Below are 18,129 nucleotides of genomic sequence, written 5' to 3'. Positions count from 1 at the left end.
AAATTCTATGCCCAAAATGATGCCATCTTATTAAAATTTTACTGGGTCTCTAATATAGGGTGACAAATGGCATAATAAACTTGAAGCCATTTAATTCAAATGTGTCTCCTAAAATTATTACAATGAATCCTTATTCTATTGAATTTAGTGTATTTTAAATATTTTTGAAAAGAGATTATATTTATTTAATCATTTTTAGAGAGAGGAATAGGGAAGGAGACAGCAAATGAGAGAAACATTAATGTGTAGTTGCGTCTCACATGGCCCCTGTTGGAGATCTGGCCTAAAACCCAGACATGTGCCCTGACAGGGAATTGAACTAGCGACCCTTTGGTTTGCAGACTGGCATTCAATCCACTGAGGCACCACAACAAGCCAGAGCTGTATTTTAAGCTTTAAAGTATATTTAAATGTTTGACAAAATACAGTACTTCATTAGAATACAATAAAACAGTTCTTATTTTTAAAGTCCAATGACCACAGAAGCTCAGTATTCTATGTGTCACATAGGAACTTGATGTATATGTTTGGGTATCAATTTTAGTTCCTTTGAGTCCTTAGAGGTTCGTGTTCCTCCCTGGAAGCCATGTGTTAAGTAAATAGGAGGAACAATTATTGTTCACTTAGTCCCTAGGCAAATTTGTATAAAATTCACCTCTTTGCTACTGGTTGGATAATGTAATATATTCGAAACTAAATATACCGCCAAAATACCACTTTTAAAGTTTGGGTATATTTGATGTCCATCTATTGTTACTAAAAATGTAGTACATGTGACCATCAGAGTCAGCATCATCAGGGATCTTGTTGGAAATGCAAGTTCATAGGCTCTTTTTCCAGGCATTTGTGTCAGAATCTAGGAGATGCAGCTGGAATCTAATGTTATGACTCTCTCCAGGTGATTCTTTGTTGAGCATAAATTTTCAGAAACTACATAGTTAACTCATAATTATATTATGTGCCCATAGGCCTGACCCTATAAATAGAACTTAAGCTATAATTTTGTAGCAGATGTTTTAAGAAAGTATTTATTAAGTTTATCTTCGACACTATGTTTTCGTAATGCATTGGAAATTATTGTTATTCTCTGAATGGAAAACAAAACATTATAAATGTTTTAGTAAGGCCATTAAAGTCCAATTCAGTTTAATTATTCTAATTTTAAATCAATTTCTATGCCTTTTACATATATAGTTGATTCTCAGTGTAAAACAAATCTAGTCTATATTTTTAATGCAAAAAAGTTATACAAGGTTCAATAAGTATTGAAATCAGTTTAATAATTTAAAGGTAAATCCTTCTTTAACCATTTTGAAAATGTCAAATGAATTACTTCTTTCTTTTCTCTTGATTCCTCTCTTCATTACTTACTTACTGCACCTTCTTTCTTCATTCATTTATTTCTCTGGTAATTTCTCTCAAGCTGTATTAAAAGGCAGTATTCTAACAGGTCGAACATATGCACAGCCAACTGAACAATATGTGAACTAGTGATTCAAAGGCTCTACCAAACAGTGACATCATAAAAGAAAAGGGGAAAGAAGCCTGCCTAGGTAATAAAAATAGACAAATGAGAAGATACAGAATGTAAACCTACATTTAATTGAACTTATTCATAATTCAGGTAGGGACACAAAAGTATAGGCATTATTCCACACATTATTTTCTGCTTCAAAATGTCAGGAAGTGTGGGGATTATGTGTGACAGAAGGAATCAAGAACAGTGGACTCTAAACACAGGAGTACCTTTGTATGTTTCTCATGGTTTTATCCTGGAGGAACAAGTCAACTTAGAATATTGATGGACCAGAACTTGTGCTGTTATTATAATACAGGTATCATATTCGCTATAACCAAACACCACACTGTGTGAAAATGCCAGGACCTTTTATTCAAGAGAACAATCAATAAAGAGTGACTGACACAACACAAATGTGGTTTTAAATTGGTGACATTAATATGCAGTCTCTGAGTGGGTATTTATGATGATATATATGCTGGATTTCACATCTCCTCTTCTTCCCTGTTATTTTTCAGTCTCACTTTTCTCAACTTTCTCTTTCCTTTTCTGCCCTTCCTTTTTCACTTCTCCTACAATGAAAGTGTGCTCCACAGTATATGACGTAATCCACAATGTTTATTTATTTAACTAAAAAAATCAGTTTGTGTTATATTCTTGTAGAGTCAGTAGAGCAGTAAGCAAAAGACAGAACCCTTTGATAACAACCAAGTAACATGGGGGTAAAATATAGAATCCCTGAAAATCTCCCAGAAAGGAAAGAAGAGCAGAAGAAAGAATAAATTCCAGACATTAGTGAATTATGTAAGCAAAAATATGAAATATCAGAAAGGAAGGTTAATGTTCATACACAAATTTTACAATAACCTTGGAGATTGCTTATGCTCCTTAAACTGTAATTTTCTTATCTAAAATAGATATAATAAAGGAGGACTGGATTAAATGAGGAGGTTAATAAATTACATTCCAGTTAGAAATGTTCAAATGTAGCCCTGGTTGGTGTAGCTCAGTGGATTGAGCATGGCCTGTGACTGAAGGGTCACCAGTCTGATTCTAGTAGAGGCACGTGCCTCAGTTGTGGGCCAGAACCCCAGCCAGGGACATGGGAGAGGCAACCACACATTAGTGTTTCTCTCCCTCTCTTTCTCACTCCCTTTCTCTTTGTATAAAAATATATAAATAAAATCTTTAAAAATTTAAAACAAGAAATGTTCATATATAAATTCTAGTAGGGGCACATGCCTGGGTTGTGGGCCAGAATCCCAGCCAGGGACATGGGAGAGGCAACCACACATTAATGTCTCTCTCCCTCTCTTTCTCCCTCCCTTCTACACTCTATAAAAATAAATAAATAAATCTTTAAAAAAATTAAAACAAGAAATGTCCATACATAAATTTAAGTGTTATTTTTATATGTTTTATTATAATCTTCATTTGGAAGAGCATTCTAATGTGTACATGGACAAAATCAAAAAGGCATAGGATCAAGAGTTGGGAGTGGGTATGGCTGGGGTGGGGAGAATGGTGGGGGTAAAATGGAGACAACTCTACTTGAACAAAAATCTTAAAAATTCACACAATGAAAAATTAACTCAGAATGATGCAGAAAATAAAACCAAAATACAGTGACAAAACATCTTTTGAAATCATGATCTTGAACATTTAAAATCTGCTAAACTCAGCCTGATGCCCCCCTGAGACCCTGAACTAAGGCAAAGATAATAAGCACCCAGGATGTGTCAGCTAGATTTAGTGTCCCAGGGGACATTTGCTGGGTGGCCTCCAAACCACCACTGGCACTGAATTTGAATGTGTATCAATCTGGTGAATACAAGTAGCCCCTACCTGGTGACTCACTGTGAACCTGCCTCATGCAACTCAAGTAAACCAGAGTCTCATACACTGACTAAACATAAAAGGCAGCCAGTTGGTGGAAACAGGTGGAAGCAGAATTTGGGATGACTGGTGACCTTAACGATCTTCCCATGGTCCCAGTACTGGTAAAAGCCAATCTTGGTGCAAGCACCCAGGCCCAGAAGAATCAGCCGGAAACTATAGATTGCTTATAGTTCCAAAACGGTTTCCATGAGACAGCCTCAAACAGTGTCTTACATTAGCCCACACCAGAGTCCCTATCAACAAGTACAGAGACAACTAACCAGTGGCCAGCTTTGGACAACAGAACAGGATCTAATAAGCTTCACAAGCAGAATAACAAAGGGAGATTTCTGCAGGCATTAAACTTGCACAGGTGAATTCTGCTTCGTGTGGTAAATCTCTGCCTGGCAGTTTGCCCACTGTGGTTGGGGTAGATCCTCACAGTAAGCCAGCCTGAGGGTTAACACCAGGAGTGAACAAGCCAATAACCAATAACACTGTATTATGACAGGAGAGCCCACATAAGAAACATTCTTGCTTAACCAAGCTCAGGTCATTAAGATGACTACACCAATAAACCCACAGGACACCTACATCGTAAGCCCACCCTACAAAACTGGAAGTCACAGTAGATCTACCTTGTACATAAAAGAAACATGAAAAGGCAGCTAATGTGGAAGAGAAAGAAATAGACCCCACATTAAAGAACAGGAGAAATTTCCTGAAAAATGGCTAAAGGAAATGGAGGCAAGCGATTTAGCAGATACAGAGGTCAAAGTAATAGTTATAAAGATGCTATACAGCATGAAAAAAGTGGAGACCATAAAATGAAGAAGTCATAAATGAAGAATACAATACACAAAATGAATAATCCATTGGAAAGAATAAAGAGTAGGTTGGATCAAGCAGATGATTCAATCAGTGATTTGCAAGATAAGGTTGAAAAGAAATACCCAGTCAGAGCAGCAAGAAGAAAATGAAATAAAAAATAAGTTTATGGGACCTTGAGATGTCATGTAGCATAAAACATCTACATCATAAGGGTGCCAGAATGGGAAAGTAGAGCTCAAGAAATCCAGAACCTATGTGAAGGAATAATGACTGAAAACTTCCCTAACCTGGTGAAGCAAAAAGACACACAAATACAAAAAGCACAGAGAATCTCAGACAAGATGAACCCAAAAGTCCCACAACAAGACACATCATAATTAAAATAGCAAAGGTTCAAGCTGAACAGATATTCTCAGAAACAGAAACAGAAAAATTGTTATTTACCTTCAAGGGAGCTCCCATAAGACTGTCAACTGATTTCTCAAAAGAAACATTTAAGGCCAATAGGAATTCACAAAAATATCCAAGTGATAAAAAGCAAGGACTTATAATCGATAATAATTTATACAGCAGGACTGTCATTTAAAATTGAAGGAGGAATAAAGAGCTTCCAAGACAAGAAAAGGCTAAAGGAGTTTGGCACCACCAAGCAAACATTGCAAAGAAATATTGAAGAACCTGCTTTAGGAAGGAGGAGCAGAAGAAGGATGGAGAAGCAGCAGCAGATGAACAGAGTTAAGAGAATAAGGTACCACTAAATATGTACCTATCAACAATCACTCTATATGTAAATAGCTTAAATGCTCCAATCCAAAGGCATAGGGTAACTGAATGGATAAGAAAACAAGACCCACATATATGCTGTCAACAAAGGACTCACCACAAAACTGAAGATAAACACAGCTCAAAAGTAAAGGGATGAAAAAACAACCCATGCAAATGGAAGTATGAAAGAGCTGGGGTAGCAAATCGAACAATTGAGCACAGTAGAACCAGATGCATGGAAACATGGAATAATGTGTTCAGTGGCCAGAGGGGAGGCCAAAGGGCCATAATGGAAGAAAGAAGTGGAAGGGACTAGTCAAAGAACATGTATGAACGACCCATGGACACAGGCAACAATGTGGGTACTGACAGTGGGAGTGGGACATGGATTGGGTGGAGGAGGGCAAATGGGGAAAATTGGGACAACTGTGATAGAACAGTAACATGTTTTTCAAAAACCCTAAAACATTTGAAGACTGGTCTGTGAATAGGCACATACTATGTACTTTTGAGGCCTGCTTTAGACTTCCTCGTGGACTTTGTGCAAGTCTCTCTTCCTCTCTGGGTTTCAGTTTCCTTTCCTCTTACTACTGTCATCTTCTGTCCTTCCTTGAACTTTATTTAGCTCATAATCACTCACTGCAAAAGATATCAGCTCAAACCTGAGAAACTCATTTAAATGAATTTTTATCATTATCAAGATTTTCAAGAAGTACTTATTTTTTCAGTGTTACTTTAATCCCAAAACCCTTCAACCAATCCCCATTCTCTATAAAATAAAATTCATGTTCTAAAAGGGCACAGCATGCTTTGGTTTTCATTATCTTACCTCTTTCTCTTTCTCCATTCTAATCTCCATCGACTCCCTTTGTTATAATTCATGGCCCTGATTAATTACTTGACTTTCTTGAAGTTACTTGTGTTTGATAACTAAGATCCTTATCTTACTCATTTTTTAGCCAATTATTCTCTCCCCTACTCAGGTCAAAACATTCATCCAGCTTCAAGAACTCACTCAGGACCCATATTTTCATAAAGATCCTCTCTAGCTTCCCTATCCAACAACAAAGTACAGTAGGTATTTCCTCTGTGCCTATTGTCCCTTATGCCAGCTTTATTAAAGTGTTTATTACACTTGATGAGAAGTAAGTTTCATGTTAGTTTATCCTGAAGGCTCTGATCTCTATGGGGACCCAAATTTTGCTTTTTAACTTATTGTTGAATGTTTGGCAACTAGCAACATTCTGGCAAGAAGAGACATTTAATATGGAATGTATTTTACTATTGCCTCATGTAACCTTCATGTTCACCTGTTTTCAAATATACAGTATTGCATGTATGACTATTCTTTGTACCTGGCCATCACCCAGGAAGGCTCTTCTTTCTGATGCTGTAACTCCCATGCCATAAAAAGCTCTGACCTGTACTTCATCGAATTGCTCACTCTCCTGAATCCTGGTTTTTGCCTTCTTTCCTACCTGTCGTCATTCAAGTCCTTTTGAGGGTACTGGTTTATTACTAAACCAGTAATAAACTGCCATCTCCTCCTCCCTAGAGCAACCAGCACTTTATGATTAGTCATTTATCACAAATACATTCTATTCCCTGTCCCTACTCCAACAATTCACTTGATCTATTGATATTATACTGCAACCATTTTAAAATAAATCCACTTGGGTAAAGGAAACAAGGTGATTTCTACTCTCATCTAGGTATTAATGCTGTGGAAAATAAATATTATTCATTTTTATTTTCACATTAATCAAAATATTTCCTCTTTCAAATACCCAAAAACCACATTCACTTCCCTCACTGTCAGTTCAAAACTCCATCCTGCACCTAACTGGAAAAGTAGGATATGTTTTAAAAAAAAATGTTTAAACTGTGTTTTAAAGTATATGTTATATTACTGATCTTTTTCTACTTTTCTTTATTTTCAGAGAAACTGGTACACTCTGCGTATGTCTATTTCTTTTGGTTGTAACTCTGATCCTACTGGATCTTGCTTTTTTAACTTAATCCCTACCCCTTTGGTGTGTTTCAGCCTTTTCTCACCATTGGCCTCTTTCTTTTAAGCTAAAAATTTGAGCCCTAAAATTAACTTTGTATGATTCTGTTCCTATAAGCATAGATGCTGTTTGATAGGTGCCCTTAGTTCAACTTTTAAAATCTCTCGAGTAGAGTTGCTTTTAATTCCTCAGAAATACTTTCAACCACTTCGAGTGTACCACAATGGTTAAAATGATAATGACCCTATATTCCAAAAATCTCTTCTCTGTTTCCACCTTATTCCACTCCTGTGTAGCATTTTCACTCTGGCCTTGACTTTTTTTTTTTACCAACTCTTTCTTTCCATGGCTCCAATCACCCTCTACTTCCTTTTCTTCAGAACTCCCTATTATTTCCTAATTCTGGAAATAAGGCAGACTTGAGTTCTATTCTTAGGCAATTTGGCTTTTGACTTGCCACTTTCTTTCCCTGAAGATGGTCATTTATTCCTTCGTCAGAAAATAGAAATTCATTTCTACACTTGTACATATAACTTCATTGAGCATCATAGTTAATTCAGATCGGATCTTAGACACATTCAAACTTACCATGTAGAAGACTTCAATGAGCATCTCCTTTCTAATTTCAGCTGTGTTTTCAAATTGGTTTATAACATGGATAACTTTTTAATCACTCTGGTATAGTCTATGATTCATTTCCCTGACTTCTCAGATCTCTCTTATTTTAATGTCAGTTTGCTTTCCATTGCCTAAGATGCCCAGCATCATTTCTGTAATTGAGGTCATCATAATGTTTCTTATAACAAGCTATCTTTCTAGGCTGCCTCAGATAGTGACATAAAGAAATATATTCCAGAAAAATTCACCATCCATTTTTCTTTGAAATCTCTCATATCTTCCATATTCTTACTGAATTATATCACAATGAATGCTTGAAATCCAAAAGCAGCCATGATTTGACTTCATCAAAACCCTGTAACTTACAAACTCTGTATCCTCTATGTTTCCTAAAATACAGAATCCAACAAACATGGTGTATTGCTGTACAAACATCCATAATTCCCTCAGCCAAAATAATCTATTCACATTTGATTCTGTCTCAAAATCATCCTCATTCTTGTAGATTCCAACTAGAATATGAGCTCCTTAAAGACAAGCAACCCTGCTCACACTCAGCAAATGTGCCCATTCCTCCAATGTAGTCATAACAAATGGTGCATGTTGAAGCCCAAATGTTACATTGATAGATACGTTTTGTAACAACAACTCATGGGGTTAATACATGGTCATTGCATATAATCAAATAGAAACACACATACTCAGATATGGCTTTTAATGTGAGTTCTTTGCAAGTAACAAAAATATAGATTTTGCCAGTTACTTAGTAGTATTTCAGTTTCTTTGTGGAAAATATAGAGAGGAAAGCTCTCCTGAGGTTTTTGTTATAATCATAGAAGATAAGTCTGTAAAGGGCAAAATGCCAGGCATAGGGCTGGTGCTAAGTAAAAAAGTAAAACTATTCTAATTATTGTGATTGATCATAAAAAGTTAACTGATATTTACCAGAAAAAAATAAGCCTCCATGACATTTTACCAAAGATTTATAAGAGATTTACAAATGATTTTGCCTATATTAGCCACCCAAATTCCTTTTGTGAAATGTTTCATTCCATAGAAAGGCCCAATCCTCTTGAGTAAAAGATATTAGTTTTAAGTTAACTATTTATTGTGCCTATATCAAGGAGCCATAAAGCTTTGTAATCTGACTCACATGACTAAGCTACCACCATGGACTTGTTATCTTGTCATTTTTCTCCATGGCAGCATAAAACACTAACAACTGCTCAGGTTAGTGTGCAGTTGTGGCCTTTGTAAGCCCCTGCATATGTCCGGTGCTCATACAGCATCCCTTACAAGTGAGCTCTAGAGGACTCACCAAGTGCTAGAGATCTAATTAAGTCTGAACTTAATGGACTGAGTCAAAGGGTCACTGTCCTCCAGTGACTGTCTTCAGTTACTAAACAATTTTATTTCCTGGGCAGATGTCCTTTGCCAGATGTGAATTGTTCCCTTCTTCAAATACTTCCCAGTATTTCTGAGGACATATATTGGGCAGAAATCATTTTCTATTATTGCAGACTTCTTGGAATTGAAACCCACTGTTGATTTTATTTCAAACCACCTAATTAATATGCCATCAAATACAGTATGTAAACAGTCACAGAAGCAGACACGCCATCATCCACTTAGCTCCACCTTCACTTCTTGTCCTCCACCTTGGAAAAAAGGTAAGAATTTTCTGGATAAATTAAATGTGTCTTCAGGCCTGCGAACCAGAGGATCGCAGTTCGGTTCTCAGTCAGGGCACATGCCTGGGTTGCAGGCCAGTTCCCTGAAGGCCAACTCCCAGCAGGGGACACACCAAAGGCAACCATACATCGATGTTTCTCTCCCTCTCTCCTTTCCCCTCTAAAGATAAATAAATAAATAAAATCTTTAAAAAAAATTAAATGTGTCTTCTCTGTACCTTTATTTCAACTTAGTTGAAATATGTGAAGAAAATAACTTTTTAAATGTAATCTTTGAAATAAAGGTACTTAAAGTAGTACTGATATGATTCTCACCAATTAGGTTAAAAAAGTAGAAGTATCTGTGATCTGGTGAAAATTATAAGGCTGAATAAGCTTTATGAGTCCAAAAAATGCAGTAGTATTTTCAAAATGTGGTTATATATTTTTTACTTTAGGGTACTTTACAGGCTATATGAAAAGACTTATTTTCTGAATTATATGTCTTCCAAATTGATTAAGCATATTAATGTCATCAGACCAAACATATGTAAGATATTTTAAGGAAATTATTGTGAAAACTTTCTTCAACAGAGGTCGTAAAGGTAGCATATTGAATGAAGATATGGAGGTTCTTTAGAAACATGCCCTACTTGAAATGCCTATAAATAACATTTTTAGAAGAAGCATTTGTTGAATGCTTCTAGTTTACAACATGTAACATTTTACACTGTTGTTTGATTTAAGAGATTTTAAAATATTAAAATAGACAGGAAAAAGAGAATTCAGTTAAAAATAAACAAAGTTTTACTTCATAAGATAAATTCTGGAAGAGGTAGAAATAACTTGAAAAGAAAAACAAAAGGTTTTGAAGAAAGAGTGCATTAGACTCTATATTTTAATAATATTTGTCTAAAAATTGGTATGTAAAATACTAAGTATAAAATGTACAAAATGCAATGAAATCTTCCAGATGCATAATGATCTCTATTACAGTAAACCATTAGAGGTCTTGAGCAAAATAAATTTATGTAAGAATTATGTAATATCCATGAGAAAAATTTAGAAAATATATTTGCCTAGTAAAGAGAAATATTTCAGCCTTAAATATTGGAAGGTATATTTTTCACATAAATTAGGATCTTTTTCATGAAATATTTGTACAAGAAATTTAATTTATAAATCTAGAATTATGGATTGTATGTTGAAGTATATTGGTCACACAAACCTATTTTTTACTAGAAATTATAGAGATGGAAGAAAATGAAGACTTTGGTACATTTAGTTCAAAAGTGTTAACATATATTTTATATTATGCTACAATAATAGATAGTCTGCCTTGGGGATTTGGAAAGAGAACCTAATCCTTTGGTAAATCATCAAGAAATCAGAGAGAGCAGAAGTGTGCTGTGTGATGTCTAAAGTCATACAGCACAAAGGAAAAGAGACGTCATTAGGTGTGTGGGGATGTAGACAATAAACAAATGTATTGGTCCTATAAAAACATCTGGATAAGTGGAGCAAGCGAAATGCTCAGGTAAAATCTCAGTCTTATTAGACACAAAGAGATATGATTAAATATAGTATTCATAAAATTCTTTCATTCAATGAAGAAAAAATAAAATAAACTATGATCTTCTATGCATACATTTTTTAATTAGTCTGTTCCCAGTGGATATGAGGATTCATCAGGGCTGAAATCTTAACATTTTGTCCTCTGCTTTAAATGTAGACCCTAGACAGCTTTGGGCAATTAAGAGTGCTGAATAAATTTCACTCATTTTGATGAGATGAATCAATAAATAAAGCTTTATCTATTTACATTGTTTTTCCGTCTTTTGAAAATACACATTGTACTGTAAATGAGATAAAAAAGAATGAGGTGGGGTAGAGCTGAGAGCTGAAAACTCTGAATGACTTCCATTGAAGTAAAAAGTTGGTAAGTAAGCTTAAGGAGTCAGAGAAGGTTTTGACTTTAGTTATATAATAAAACTTCTATTAGTAATTCTTCTAACATACAGTACCTTTGTTTTTGTTTTTAACAAGAGAGCTAAACCTATGTAATTAAGAGAATATTATCACATAGACAACCACAGCACTTGTTTTCCTCTCACAGACCTTGAGAGCCATGAAGGTCCTCATCATTGCCTGCCTGGCGGCTCCTTGCCCTTGCACAGAAGGTAAGAAAATCTCTAGAAAATTAACATGAAGTGAAATGTCTCCCCATGTGTGGAGAACAATATCATCAACTTCATAGGCATACAAACAAAGCAGAATTTCCCCAGAATTTACAAAAATTCTTTAAAGAAAATCACATACATAGACTCACTGTTTTAACAGTGTCCTCTTGGGCCACAAACCTGAGTTAAATTTCACCAGTCCCTAAAATAAAAACAAACCAGCAAATAAAGAACAGACAAAAAAAGAAGAAACAAACATTTAAAAGAGTAATACTGCACAAGTAAAATGGCATGCATGTCCAACCTGGATAAAGACACCATATCCAGTGATGAAACTCATGTACATCTTTCCCTGTGGCACTGGGCCAAATCCTACCGGTATCTGTCCAAAGACACCGAGAAGGTGAAGTATCAGGGAATAATCATAGTTATAAACGTATGTGTAATCATAATAAAAGTGACTGATAAATATTAAAATAACTCCCTCTCTGTTACCGATCCAATATATTCTTCCTTCAGGTAGAATAAAAACACGCCATTTCGAGTAACCAAATATAAAAGACATAAAACACAATTAACTCTCAAAGCTCTCAGAAGACATACAACATTTTTAGTTCTTAAATTTGTGAAGGAGGTAGCTCTGCATAACGAAGGTGAAAAGTAAGTAGGAAAAATGAATTAGTTACAGAAAGTAAATGGTGTTTTTTTTCCCCTCCCAAGGAAGAACTCAGTGTATCCAGTGTGGTAAGATATTTTTTATTCACAGAAAAATTTCATCATAAAACAGCAACATTCTTTGGTGATCCAGTTATTGATTTTACTTTTTTCCTCTATACACTGTAGAAAGCCTTTCAAACACAGAGGTAATAAACTGAACTTGAACAAGAATTAAATAAAAATTAAAATTAAAAAAAACACAGAGATAAGACAATGTTCTTTTTGAGGCAATCCCCAGCTTGGGGGGCAGTAAAATGCTGTAGACTCTTTATATTGTGTTACTGAGTGCATTTAATCAATGTGCTAGTTCTGATACATAAGTTCTGATGTAAATTTCCATTATCTATGTTGGAGTGCAAAATGTCAGCAGAATTCAGTATTCAAGCATTTTCTATGCTGGCTTGCTGCTTGAAATTGTGTCACTGTGTCCCACCCCTTCCTGAAATGAACTGTACAGTCTTTTCATCTGTCCTGAGCTCTCTCCATGGTGACCTGATTCACTGTTTTGACATTTATTGGTCTCCTTCTGTGGATCAGACATTGACTAGCAGGCAAGGTTCAAACTGAAAAGAGGCTGCCCATGGGAAAGAATGGCAACACAGGAGGTGGGCAGACATGCAAATGGACATTTTATAATTTCAGTAGTCACTTTAGTGAATAAGAGGCAGTGAGACTTGGTCTCAGTCTCAAATCTGCCTGTGAGAGTCAGGTAGATATTCACGCTTGCACCGCTTTTGGGGTCTGTCAACACCTGCTAAAGGGTACATGGGTAAACTTTCCCACAAATGTTATCAGATTCTCAGGGAAAGTATTTGGTTCTTACAATTCATTTGACACTTAACCATAACAAATAACCCAAGAATGATGCACAGAAGGCTTATTATAATTGGTCATCAATGAGTTACATTCTTGTGGAATGAGATGGTACATTAGAGGTCATTTGTTGTCACAGGAAGAGAATGTAGTGAGAGAGAAAAACAGCAGCTATTAAATGCCTCTTTTTGTACTATGTTCATTAATTTTCTTTTCCTTTTAAAAAAATTTTAGTTTTTATTGAATTTATTGCGGTGGCATTGGTTGGCAAACCAACACTCAATTTTTCTTGACTGCATTTATCTGTCTTTTATGCAACTCTCTTATGTAGAAGAGGGCAACATGTAAGCTTTACTAAGAAAAAGTTATACTTGAATTTTTAATGATGTTATCATGCAAGGTATCCACATTAACCTATTAAATGCCTCATTTTCTGATTTATATGGATAGATAAAAGTTCTTTGAAAACATAACCTAACTTGATTTTCATTTCTCTGAAAGAAGCCATTGCACACATTAACAAGGTAAACCTATTTGTTTATTTATTTATTTATTTATAGTAAATTTATTGAGGTGATATTGGTTAATAAGATCATGGAGATTTCAAGTGTACACTTCTATGATCTTTACATTGCATTGTGTGCCAACCACCCAAATTCAAGTTCTCTTCCACCACCATATACTTGACCCCCTTTACTTTCTACTATCCCACCAGCCCCCTACCCTCTGGGACTGCCAACTGTTGTGAGTTGTAAGTTTCAGTCTGATATCCCCCATAGGGGGTTAAATCCTTATATTTCAATGTACCCATTTTCATAATTTCCTATATTCAGTATTTACAGATTATACCATTTCTTTTCATGTGGTTTGTTTTCTAGAAGAAACACAAGAAGTTTGAAAATGACAAAGATGAGCAAAGACAGGTAATTTGTTCATAACATTTCTAAAATTTTTATAAAATATGATAAAACATTTTCCTGTTCTTATTACACAAAAGGTTTCCATGGTTAGTGTAAAGAATTGTAATAAAAGAAATGTCAGTGAAAGAAATGACAATATATATTTTTATATGGACATGACAATTTATAATAATTTTATTTTATTATTTTTAATTTTTAATTTAATTATTGCTCAAGTACAGTTCTCTGTCTTTTACTCCTATCCAAGCCCACCCCCTCAGTGCTCCCCACCTCCCTCCCATTTCCACCCCCCTTAGTTGTTGTCCATGGGTCCTTTATACTACTTCCTGTATATCCTTCCCCTTTTCCCCTGAAATTTTTAAGACAAATGCATTTTTGGCTCTCTTTGCAGAAAATAGACTAAATACTTAAGAATAATGATTAATTTGCTAACTTTGCTAGCATAAACACACAGAAGTATATATATTTCCAGGATGGGAACTAGATTCCCTGATTCTAAAAATAGATAGGCTAATGAAAGTAATAAGAAAGCAATATGGCACAAATCTTAATTTGATCATTGATTAGCTCTATAACCTTGGCCCCAAGTTTCTCTGTACTTCAGTTGCTTCATCTGAAACCTGAAAATACTCATAATCCCTTAGGGTTGGTGAGCTGACACAATAAAGATTCAATGGTTTACATTAAAATTGTACATGTTTTATAGCAACAGTTATGAATACATGGGGTTAAAAGACTTTCCATCACCCAGATGAGAGCAGTGAGTGAGATTCAGGACAACTGAGTACACAATTATGTGCCAACATCACACAGGATTTTAGAAGCAAAGACTGTTTAAAATGAAAGGTTTTCTCAGACAACATCAAGTTCTTCATTTAAGTAAGTTACACATGTGCTAATGTATTATCTAATTGTAACACTTTAGTGTGCCATTCTATGAGTGGAATGGGGTTGTTTAGAACTTACAAGTATTTTTCTAAATCAAAATAAATGTAATAATGCTTCTTTAAAACTTACAGTAACTACCATTTACCAAGGGAAGTATTACTTGAATTTAGCTGGTATAGAGTAAATCCTTCAATTAAAACACAAATTCATTTCCTTTTCATTAAAACACACAAAAGTCACCATGAAGTCATTTCTCTAATTGTTTTGAAAACAAAATAAATCTTCCTTATGAAAAGAATTTGGTCAATTATCATCACGTTATGTTGAAAATTCAATACCTTCACCATACCAAACCGTACAGCTAGCCAATAATTGCCTAGCTACTGAAAGCAACTAGGAAAATGAGAAACAAGTCTAAAATTCCCAAACATTGATTTCAGTTTGATCTGTGTTCACCTATAAAAGAAGTAGGTTAATGAGAAATCCCTCAATGAGAATTTAACACATTAGTCTTTATGTGACCCCAAATAACGTCTTAGCCAGCAAAAATAAAAGATTGTCTTACTTTCCTTTCAGTCAATTATGATTGTTCAAAAGTGAGGAGTTTAATTCACCATGAATGGCAATGACAGTTGAATCATAAAGTAAAAAATTCTGTCTCCTTCTCTCCAGGATGAACACCAGGACAAAACCCAGTCCCTTGTCCAGCCACAGCCTTTTGTCTATCCTTGTGCTGAGCCCATTCCTTACACTGTCTTTCCACAAAACATCCTGCCTCTTGCTGGGCCTGCTATGGTGCTGCCTGTCCTTAAACCTGAAGCAATTAAAAGTAAAAGCATCTTTCCTAAGCGCCATGTGATGCCATTTCTCAAATCTCCAGGAGTTCCAATTTTTCAGCGCCAAATCCCAGATCTCACTGGTCTCAAAAATGCGCAGCTTCCTCTGCCTCTGCTTCAGCCCTTCATGCACCAGGTCCCCCAGCCTCTTATTCACACTCCCATGCTTCCTACTGAGCCCCTGCTTTCCCTTCCTCAGCCCAAAGCCCTGCCTCTTTCCCAGCAAGTGATCACCCACCCTCAGAGAGAGATGCCCATCCAAGCCCTTCTGTTTTACCAAGAGCCTCTGCTTGACCCTACCCAGGGGTCCTACCCTGTGAGTCAACAGATTGCCACAGTTTACAGCTTGCAACATGTAAGTCCTAATTTACCAACACTGCTGTCTTATTCATGGTGTTTGCATGATATTAGAAGGAGTGAGAAATACAGAATAAATGAATGAGTGAATAATGCATATTGCCAAATGCATAAAAGTGCATCAGGGATTCTCAACACTAGTTACAGAATAATATACCCTAGGAAATTTTTTACCCAAAATCCCAATGTCTACTACTACTCACAAAGATTTAGATACAATTTTTCTGGTTTTCTATGTAGAAGATACTGAGCATTGTAAAGGTATGGTTTCAGAGATTCTGATCCAATCGATCTGTGGAGAATGTAGATAAAGAAGATTGAAACTTACTAAAGGCAGAATTAAATTTGGTAATCTGGATGTGAAATAAAGCAATCTTGTTATTTCTACAGTTTTGATGATTTCTCTTTTTCACATCTATTCTTCATGTACTTGAATTCACATCTTGTTTTTGTTATACTCACATGAGAAGGCAAATGATTGAGATGCTTATTTCATTACTCATAGAAGTTTTATAATTTTTTATTTTTAGTTTTAGTTTTTAGATAGAAGGTAAGAGAGTGAGAAAGGGACAGAGACAGATGGGAGAAACATCAATAGGTTGCCTCATGTAAATGGTCCTACTGGGGACTGAACCCGCAGTGGAGGCCTATGCCCTGATGGGAAAGTGAACCAGCCAACTTAGGCTGTGTGGGATGACATCCCATCAACTGAGTCACAATGGTCACGGCTTACACAATTTTTAAAAGTACTTTTGCCAAAAAGTGAATTGTTTATTTTTGGGTTTCTTCATGTATTTATTTGTTTTTTAAGATTTAAGAGGATTTTAAAGTTGTTAGCCCCTACTCCTGATAAGGTTTGGGAGTTTAAAGATTAGACTAATTATGTTTTTAGTTGATATATTTTTACATATCATTGACCTGAATATGCCCAAGTAGTAAGAAACTCCACCAATATATGAAGTTATTTATTAATTATCAATGAGTCTGATTAGCTGACTATTATGTACTCGTTTTAATTATATATTTGTTTTTAAATAATTTTAATGTTTATAGTGTTATTGACATATTTGTGGTTTGTTTTTGAGTTCCTATGTCCTTATGTTTGATTATTGTCAATTTTAGGGGATAAAGACTAAAAGCAGTTTCTTTTACTTTTATGTAAATATGTGTGAGCTTCCAAAAAAATCAACTTGCATTCTCATTTCTACCCTAAACTTGATAGCATTTGATTGTTTTTATTGCATTTAAAACTTGCATATTGTCTTTTAATTTGTGGGTCAAAATAAAACGAATTACACTATGAGAATTAAAAAGGGTAGAGAATATAGCTTTGAGATTGTTAAGGTATAAAATTTTTAATGATCATGGCAGAATAAGTATTTCACTAAAACAGTTTCAAGTGACATGTTCTTTGGTCTTTGGAGACGTTTCTATGCAATATGGGACATAAGCTGGTACCATAGTCATAAAATGTTTCTAGTTGGTTAGTCATACTAAAATTACAAATGTAAAAAGATGTATGGTTCTGTAATAAAACAACTAATTCTATATTTGTTCTCTATTCTCTAGAATTGACTGCGACTGGAAATGGGACATGTTTCCAATGTTCATATCACTCCATCAAAAAATTATCATTTTTTTATGATGATACATGAACAAAATGAAAATGTATTTCGTTATTTACTTTATTGTATTATATAACATTCATCTGAATTCGTATTAGACTCTTAACCTCTATTTTCTGAATTTTAATTTAAAAAGTACCACAGAATGTCACTTTTGCCTTGGAAGTTCCATTACCATATGAAAAGTATGTCTAAAAATAGTTTCTGGAATTGTACTTGCTATCACTATTTCCTAGTCAGTCATTTCAATAAATTAATCTTTTGTGCATATTTACGTTTTCCTTTGCTTATTACAGTTTCTCAAACCTAATTGTGCTCTTTAATGTTAACTTTAGATTATTACTGTTGTTAAAAGTAGGTGTGGAAAAACACAAAGAACAGTGCAGTTGGAGAGGGGCATGGTTGGAGATGGAGAAAGACATAGAGGGGGATAAAAGGTGGAGATAAAATATAAATAAACAAATGCTTAAAAATATTCATGGGAGGATTGAAATAAAGTAGGA

At 35.0% G+C, this 18,129-nt stretch overlaps 1 protein-coding gene across 1 annotated transcript; it reads left to right on the top strand.

Moving 5' to 3' along the window:
• Positions 1 to 11,756: 11,756 nt before the first annotated feature.
• LOC118999322 (beta-casein-like) lies at positions 11,757 to 17,896 on the top strand. Its single transcript, XM_037063766.1, has 4 exons — positions 11,757 to 11,873; positions 13,879 to 13,923; positions 15,475 to 15,999; positions 17,571 to 17,896. Exons 1-4 carry the CDS (start codon positions 11,757 to 11,759, stop codon positions 17,574 to 17,576), a joined length of 693 nt encoding a protein of 230 aa, XP_036919661.1. The 3' UTR covers positions 17,577 to 17,896.
• Positions 17,897 to 18,129: the final 233 nt, after the last annotated feature.

This window comes from Sturnira hondurensis, unplaced genomic scaffold, assembly GCF_014824575.4.
Source record: "Sturnira hondurensis isolate 20B ecotype Veracruz unplaced genomic scaffold, ASM1482457v3 Scaffold0014814, whole genome shotgun sequence".
Classification (NCBI taxonomy): Eukaryota; Metazoa; Chordata; class Mammalia; order Chiroptera; family Phyllostomidae; genus Sturnira; species Sturnira hondurensis.
This window is presented reverse-complemented; position numbering and strand designations above follow the sequence as displayed.

Coding starts and splice junctions, on each gene's coding strand:
- LOC118999322 (XM_037063766.1), top strand. CDS start 11,757: ATGGCATGCATGTCCAACCTGGATAAAGACACCATATCCAGTGATGAA. Junction 11,874..13,878: donor TGTCCAAAGACACCGAGAAG/GTGAAGTATCAG, acceptor TTTGTTTTCTAG/AAGAAACACAAGAAGTTTGA. Junction 13,924..15,474: donor ACAAAGATGAGCAAAGACAG/GTAATTTGTTCA, acceptor CTGTCTCCTTCT/CTCCAGGATGAACACCAGGA.